General features: G+C 35.7%; 1 protein-coding gene across 1 annotated transcript; it reads right to left on the bottom strand.

The window, feature by feature from the left end:
* Positions 1-2,456, bottom strand: LOC112707403 (uncharacterized). The gene is made up of 2 exons (XM_025759122.2): positions 1,905-2,456; positions 1-508 (listed from the first exon to the last, which is right to left on the bottom strand). The coding sequence occupies exons 1-2, from the start codon at positions 2,143-2,145 to the stop codon at positions 195-197; spliced, it is 555 nt and encodes a 184-aa protein (XP_025614907.1). The 5' UTR covers positions 2,146-2,456; the 3' UTR covers positions 1-194.
* Positions 2,457-9,083: the final 6,627 nt, after the last annotated feature.

The raw sequence follows: 9,083 nt of genomic DNA on the forward strand, positions 1-9,083 counted from the left end.
TTGGACGCCAAATTCACGCATCATATTGATTACTATAACATTATCTAAAAAGATCATAGAATGTGGTTGCAATCCAACAGCTATACAGTACCATATCCATAAATGATTATTTAAGAAAACAAATCACCATCCAAAGTTGAGACATTGGAAGCTAATTGGAAAAATAGCTTCACTTCCAGCTGAAGCCGCCTCTCTTACAAGAATTTCTCTATGCTTGTCATCAATGTTGTCTTCGGCACAGCACCAATCACTGCATCTTTCTTCTCACCATTCTTGAAGATGATGACGGTTGGGATGCTACGGATTCCATACCGGGTAGCCGTGGAAGGGCTCTCATCAGTGTTGAGCTTGTAACACTTGAGCTTCCCAGCATATTCCTTGGCTAGCTCATCGATTATTGGGTGGATCATACGGCAGGGACCGCACCATGGTGCCCAGAATTCGACCAAAACAGGAGTATCGGATTCGAGCACAAGCGATTGCCAATTTGCGTCAGTAATGGGATCCACTGCAATATCCAACAAAACAAAAATACTTTAACTTCAATTACTATTTCTCTCAAACATGCATTGACGAGTGTCTCCAAAAACTTTCAGCAAAAGATTGGTCATGCATCTGCCATTCAGTTCCTCTATTTATGAGGTTATGCTTGGTTGGAAGGTAAAATGGGGTGGAAATTTTGATGGAGCAAAACCAGGAGTAAAAGTAAACTAACACACACATATAGTTCATCTACAAACTTGTCAGTTGTCACCCGTTTTTTGCATACCCTAGGAGTTAAAACCTAGAATACAAACATAGCTTCTTTGCACTCTCTCCCCCTTTGAGGGTAGCATCATCCTTGATATAACAGTTCTATTTCATCAATTTTGGCATGAATTCCATACGACCAAGCAAACACTTCACAAACCTTTTATAACACTATAAAGTATGTCAATTTTCTAAAGAACTTATCATATGACTTAACTATACACCTCACTTCTCCAAAGAGACATTTTCACTATCCATACTGCATACAACGACCTTGAGCTTGATGTTCAACAATCTAATAACCACAAATGAACAAACCCAAACAACCAGTTCCATCCAAGTAAACACTATAACGGGACACACTTAATGATTTTGATGCAAAAGATCCACTTTTAAATACAAGTTCTAGGCAATAAGGATTACATACAACCACACATTCACTATTTAACACTCATGAAAATACATGCATAACCCTGAATTTTGCTTCCATGATACAAAAAGGAGAGTAACCAAAACCCAAAGAAATTATTTTTTCTTTTGATTAATTGGTGTAAATTTCCTCAAAGTCACAGGATATGCTAATACTGTTAAATTACCAAATTAGGCTTCTTGCTAATAGAGAACTACAACAAGGTCATAGATAACAAAATATGAAAATTTATTCAAACTAATTCATCTGTACCTTTCTTTCCCTATAGAAACAAATATCTATTCGAGAAATGTGCCTACTCACAAACAATTACACATACACAAGAAAGGGGAACAAAATTACAAAACAAATTTTCAACCACATAATGGATTCATTCTTGGACCAAAAAACAAAAACAATTAAAACTGTTTTCTAGGCTTTAGTCATTCTATTACATTTGATATTAAACTCACGCGGTAGCAATTGCAAATTAACTTGTACAACTAATTAGAACAATTTTAGCAACCAAAAAACGAAGAATAACAACTTGGCAGAAATAACAAACAAGACATCCACAAAATTCACATACAGTCATACACGAAAGTTCAAGTGTTTAATTCGATAAGCCAACACGAGCTTAAGGTTACTTTTTCCCCCAAATTATTTTCATCAATTCAACAATTTTCCAATTTCCAAAGCAGAAAATAAAAATCTCAAGTATACAACTTCGAAACCGAAACCTAACCTTGGACGGCGGCGGTGTCCTGAGCCTCGCACACGACGCGTCCACCAGCACGTGAGGCGGAAATTCTCGACACGGCGCGACTCGATGAGCCGGAAAAGCGAGTCGAGGTGGCGAGTCTAAGTCCGGCGTGGCGCGGCAGCTTGATGGAACTCCGGCGACCGGAGATGGAGGACACGGTGGTCGGAGCGGAGAGGGCGGAGGAGCGAGAGAGGGTGAGGGACTGAAGTTGTACGGTAGCCATGGATGCAGAGGATCGCAGCTCCCGAGAGAGACAGAGAGAGAGAGTGGGAAGTGAAGTGAAAAGACTGTGTTGTGATGAATGAACGAGAAAATTGAGGGGAAAAAATTTCTTGTCTATTTTTTTTTAATTCTTATTGTTATTGTTGTTTATGTTTTTATTACAACTTTATTTATTTATTTATTAATATAAGTTTTGGATATTATGTTGTGAAATGTGTTTGTGTGGATGAGAAACAAGAAGTGAGAGATGGTGGTGGAAACGAACATCTCGTGCTTTTATCGAGTTGTTTTGATTGGGGGTCCATTGAAATTGAAATCCCTGATAGAGTGATAGTTTTTGGTTCCTTCCGGGACATTGAAATGTTTATCAAATAAATTATTAAAATGTTATTTTTTTAATTTAATTTTTGTTTTTTTTATTTTATTAATCAAATTAGCGTTTTAGATTTTTTTAATCTTTATAATTTGATCAAAATTTAATTACGATTTTATATTTTAATTTTTATATTCAAAATTAATAGATAAAAAGTAAAAGAATAAGCAAGTGTGAAATTCAAAGTTTGATCTTATTTTTTTCTGTAGAATTTTTTTTTCACATTATGGTATTAGATGAAATTTTGCTCTTAGATTTTTTTTTTTAATAAACTTTCCACAGAAAATTTAACTTTTTTTAAAAAAGTCTTTTCATCATTTTCTCTCATTTTTTCTGCTTCTTTTTTCTAATTCTCTCTATTTTTTCACGATTCATCTTTAGAATCGCTCTTCAATTCAGCTCCTAAGTTATCATGTCAACCACTCCAGAAGACACGCGTTCTTTGAAATCATCTCCTACTCACATGCATCCTCTACAACTTTCACCGATTCTTAATGTTTACTCGTTTTAATTCGATGACCACCCAAGACTAGGGGGAGTTTCACAATCACTTCAAGAATATAACCACGCTTCTTGGTATCATTTCATGCGTCTTGCGCTAAGTGAAAAGCGCAAATTAAGGTTCATCGATGGTTCTCCGCCCAAACCAAATCTAACTTTGAATCTCACACTTTCTGAATCTTGGCAATGCGCGAATGATATTGTGTCCATCTCAAAGGACATTGTTGCGAGCGTCATCTATACTAGCTCAATTGCTCTCCTCTAGCAACATTTGGAAACTCTCTCAAAGCAACACGCCGCGGATTTTCGAGCCGAAGAAATCGCTCATAACACTACAATAAGGTTCTTTAACAATTTCTCAATACTTCATCAAATTGAAGTTTCTTTGGGAAGAATTGAACACTTTTAGACCTCTAGTCACTTGCTCTTGTGGCAGTTTCAAGCCAATTCAAGCATTTCTCGATCAAGAGTATGTGATGCTATTTCTGATAGGTCTTAACTAGAGGTGGCAAGCGGGAAAGTCTGTTCCGTCCCGACAGAACCCGTCCCGTCCCGCCTAGTGAGGCGGTCCTAGAATCATACCCCGTCCCGCCTAATTGCGGACTGGCGGGCTAAACCCGCCAAAGCTCCTCTTTTTTCCTTTTTTACTATTAACTACTAAATAATATATATAATTTCACAACCATATTAATAAATTTATAATTTCTAAAGGTATAAAAAAATATATTTTTTATATTCACAAACATTAAAGTCTTTGTAATTATAAATATCTAATAAACATAATTATAAACCAAATATTCATCCAAAGCATAATTATAAATATTCTCTCTTAAGTAAAATAAACATAATCCAAAACATAATTATAAATATTGTCTCCAAAATAACATAAACATAATCCAAAATACTCAATTTTCATCTTCATACTCTTGTTAGTTGGGTTGGGGAAAGTTGGATTTTGGCAAAAAAAATTATAAAAATACCCCCTTACAAAAAAAACTAAGCCCGGCAGGAAAGCCTGCCCCGCCCTGCCAAAGCCCGCGGTTTAAGCGGTACGGGTTAAGCGGGTTTTGTTCTCTGGCGGTCCCAATTTTCCATTCCAACTCGCTTTTTTGGCTGGTTACGTGGGTCAGCCCGGCGGGTTTAGGCCCGTTTGCCATCCCTAGTCTTAACAATAACTTGATAAATGTGAGAAGTCAAATTTTGCTCTCAGATCCTCTTCCTCCAATTGGTAAGGTGTTCTCCCTAGTTCTGCAAGAAGAAAAACAACCCACACTCACCAGTGCTCAACTAAATCAACACATGGCCTTTGCAGGAAAATAGTCACCAAAGTCCATGCCCACTCCTAATCTCAAGCAAAAGAAAAAAAATATCGCCCCTTATGTGCTCATTGCGATTTCTGAGGTCACACTGAAGATAAATGTTATAAGCTACATAGTTACTCCTCTGGCTATCTTCAAAACAAGAGCAGTGGCACTAAGAATCATCTGAATCATGTTACTCAGCTCTCAATTCTTATAAAGAAACTCAACAAAATGCTAATTTTTCTCTTATTGCTACACAATACAACCGGTTTATAGCATTAGTTCAAATACAACAAGCACTGCAAGCAAAGGAGCCAGAAAAATGTGAGGGTAAAATCTTTTCCTCATCATATTTGAATCAAAAAGCAAATTTTACTTCTTGAATCATAGATTCAGGAGCTACTATACACATAACTAATTCTTATTTCTTACTTTTGAATCCCAAGCCCTTGAAAAAATCATTATGTAGCCTTACCAAATCACACAAGAATCCGTACCTTATCCATAAGAAACATAGTCATCAACCATTATCTGACCATTCATAATGTCATTTTTATCCCTTCTGAAGGTTGTAGAAGGCCTAGAGAAGGAGGGGGTTGAATCTATGTCTTCTTTTACTTTAACGATATAAGGCTTAATTTATAAACTTTCAATCTGAATCTGTTTGAACTGAACAGCAAAAAAATTATGAGACAATTTAGTGTTGTCTCATGAATATCAGAAAACAGAATAGAGCAGGGAACAGAGAAGCTGACACCATTATGTATCCTGGTTCAGTTGCCTTGTACAATGCAACCTACATCCATTCTCCACCACAACAGTGGTGAAATTTTTACTATAGTTAAAGTATTACATACACCAATTCCACAGGATTGACACAATCCTTTTCTTATCAAGTTCTAACCAAACTTGACTTGGCTATACTAATACCTAACTCTTCACTCTTAGTTCTCACCCAACTAAGAAAAGGGTACTTCACTGGTACAAGATACAAGATACAGAATCAACCTAAAGAAATCTGAAATCACTCTAGACTTTTCACTCAAGTGTTTTTCTCTGTCTCTTTCCACTCTTAGGCTCTTTCAAGAACTCTCCCACTCAGCCTTTTACCTCAAAAAATTACAGAAAGATAAACATTGAAAAGAAAATTACAATATGTAAAACATGAAGGAGATTAATTCTTCAATAACCTCTTTGCTATGTGATAAACCAGATTTACTTGCCTCTTATTTAGTTCCTCATTCTGGCGGAATGCTCTTTTGATTAGGAAGGACTGTCCAAGTTGGTGAACTTCTTCAGAGAACTCTTCTCAAAACATAAACCTCAAAAAACTGGTTCTCTCTCCTTGTCTTCAGAATAATGAACAAAAATTTCTTTTGTATCTCCTTGCATGATGTTGAGTTGCTCTCTCTTAGGTCAACTTCTTGAGCTGTGTGCTACCAACTTACCACATCATTTTTTCAGTTAATCCCTAAATTAGAAATTTAAGTCTGACTTTCTCTTGCTTGACTGAAAGCCTCAGGGAAGCATTCAAGAACAGTATTTCAATAGCAATCCCACATCTAAACCCTTGAGATACTATTTTGTCCCCAAGAAATAAATTTGACCATTCTTTACAGCAGTGATGAACAGAAATCACTTCTTCATTTATCTCAATTTGGAGTAGTAGAGAGTTTGAGAAGAAGAGAAGAAAATTGGATGCATGCAAAGGGAGATAAATCACCTTTAACTTCAGACTTAGCTTGATATGGTTTGATTTTTGGTGATTAGACTTTTGCTTTTTGGACTGAGCTTTCTCTTTCTTTCTTCTTCGATGAATGGCTTAGGGACGAAGCTCTTTCTCTCTTCTTTGAGTTTTGCCGAATGAAAAAGCTGAACGTTACTTTATTGGAAGTAATTTGGAGGGACTGGCTTGAGAGATGAATTCGGGCTTGGGTTGGTTCTTTTCTGGTTCAGCCCATTTGAATCTTTTGCTTTGTTTTCTTTGGACTTCCATTGTTTTGACAGCCCACCAGCAGATTTATTTTGTTTCATATTAGGCTGCTGCTATGTTTGCTTATTATGGCCTGCAGAATCAGAAATAATCAACACTAATTGGATAATTTTTCCAATAAAATAATATTTATCATCATCAATTAATTTAGTTAATTACTTAACTTAACACTTTCCTTTAGAAAATTTCTATCAGTTCTTTACTAAAATGATCTAATTGTACTGTATTTTTCGTTGATCTATTATTTGTCATACAGGACATGACCTTCAAGAGAGTGATTGGCAGAGGTGATGAAATTGATGACCTCTTTGGATTAGAGTCACAACCCACTATTACCAATAATTCTTGTCACATGATTTTCTCTCCTAATGGAGATATATAGCATGCTAGATTAGGACATACTTTTGAGAAAGTCTTGAATAAACTCAAACACACTAAATCTTCTAAACCCATGAAGAATAATTACTCCAAATGTCTAGTTTGTCCTTTAGCTAAATTTAGGTGTTTATCCTTTCAATCAAATAATCATTTCTATAATTCTGTTTTTGATTTGATTCATTGTAGTATTTGGGGACCCTATTGAGTTTCTACTTACAATAACATGAGATATTTTCTCTATTCTTGATAATCATTTAAGATTCACTTGGACTTATTTTTGAAGCAAAAATCAGATGCTACTAACACTCTTATCAATTTTATTAACATAATTGAAAGATGGTTTAGTGTCAAAGTGAAATAGGTTAGATCTGACAATGCAAAAGAGCTAGCTCTCACTGATTTTCTGCTTTCAAAAGGAATCTTACATCAGTTCTCATGTGTGGAGAGACCTGAGCAAAATTCAGTTATGGAATGCAACCATCAGCATTTGCTCAATGTCACAACAACCCTCTTCTTTCAATCCAAGGTGCCAACTGAGTTCTAGGGTGAAAGCAACCTGACAGCTATCTTCTTGGTAAACAGATTGTCCAGTCCACCACTATAATATTGCACTCCCTATAAACATCTCTTTCTTAAACAGCCTGATTATGAGACCTTAAGAGTTTTTGGGTGTTTCTCATGCATCTACTTTAATGTCTCAGAAAATAAATTTACTCCAAGGACAGTGACAATAATTTTTGTTGGTTATCTTTCTGGATACAAGGACTAAAAATTGTATGAAACAATAAAAAAAAAAATTATTTTTCGAGATGTTACTTTCATGGAAGGTGAGTTTTCATTTTGTAAACTATCCGTAGCCACTCCTTCCTCATAGATAATTTTTTAAATGGAACAACCCAAATTTCATCCCCCATTATAGTCACCACCCCACCAGTCCTTATCACATATGAAGCTGCCCCTGATAATTTCTTCGAAGAATCCTCATCTCATATCTTTCTCCCTAACCCTGCATTTCCATTTAGACGATCCACCAGACCTACAAAACCACCACAGTATCTTAAAGACTAACAGTGTCACCATTTTTTTTTTATTTCTCCAAGTCATATAACAGTTTTGTGGCAAACATTGCTACTATACCTGAATCATCTTTCTTTCACCAAGCTATCAAGTATCCGAAATGGAGGAAGGCCATGAATGAGGAATTGAAGGCCATGGAGTCCACCAACACTTGGACATTAGTGTCGCTACCGGCAAGGAAGCATACTATTGATTGTAGATGGGTGAATAAGGTGAAGTGTAAGACTGATGGATCAATAGAGAGATACAAGACTCGCTTAGTTGCGAAGGATTACATTCAACAAGCGGGAATTATTGACTATAAAAACACTTTTTTTTTTCCAATAAAAAAACTCACTGCTGTTCAAGTGCTCTTGCAAATGGATCTAAATAGCAAAATTCACTACTGTTCAAGTGCACTTTTTTACAGTTTGAAGAGGTGTACATAGACTTGTCACTAGGGGTGGCAAACGGGCTAGCCCGCCTATGCTTTGTGCCGCCAAAAGCATGTCATTTGGTGCGCTGGTCCGCCCTACTCTACCTAGTGAGACGGTTTCGAATTCCTCCCCCACCCTGTTTAACCACTGGTTAACGAGCTAATCTTGCCAATTTTTATTTTTTATTAATTTTTTTATTTTTTGTTAATAAATTATTAAATATTAAAAAATATATAATTTCACAACCATTTCAATAAATTTATAAATTTTAAAGATATAAAAAAAATTATAATTTCTAATTCACAAACATTAAAATCTTTATAATTCTAACTATGTAATAAACATGATCATCAACCAAGTTTTCTGAAACAAAATAATAAAAGCAATATTGTCAAAAATAATACAAATATTGTCCAAAACATATAATTAAATATTTTCAAGTTTCTAATCAATTAAACATATAACATAATCTAAATTATAGCTTAAAATATCTTTAATTATTAAAAAAAAAAGCAACGGGCCCACCGGAGAACCCCGACCCGCCGCACCGAAACCCACCAAAGTCCGCAGATTAGGCGGTGCAGGTTAGGTGAGCTTTTTAACTATGACGATTTTAAATTTTCAACCCAATTCGTCTTTTTTAATGAGTTATGCGGATCGATCGAGCGGATTTCGACCCGTTTGCCACCCTACTTTCCACTTGGTTATAAATGCAAGGATTTGAATATGGTATGTAGGCTGAACAGGTTGATATATGGTCTCAAACAGGCTTTACGACAATGATTCTGCAAGTTTTCTACTACCCTGCTCAGCTACAACTTCAAACAATCAAGGAGGGATTATTCTTTGTTTACATATGGCACTAACAATTACAAGGCCTATCTACGTGTGTATGTAGAT

The sequence above is a fragment of the Arachis hypogaea genome, chromosome 8 (assembly GCF_003086295.3).
Source record: "Arachis hypogaea cultivar Tifrunner chromosome 8, arahy.Tifrunner.gnm2.J5K5, whole genome shotgun sequence".
Lineage (NCBI taxonomy): Eukaryota > Viridiplantae > Streptophyta > Magnoliopsida > Fabales > Fabaceae > Arachis > Arachis hypogaea.

Excerpts from the sequence above, each read along its gene's own strand:
- LOC112707403 (XM_025759122.2), bottom strand. The coding sequence starts at position 2,145 with ATGGCTACCGTACAACTTCAGTCCCTCACCCTCTCTCGCTCCTCCGCC. Across the intron at positions 509-1,904 it reads GGACACCGCCGCCGTCCAAG|TGGATCCCATTACTGACGCA; the intron begins GTTAGGTTTCGG and ends TGGATATTGCAG.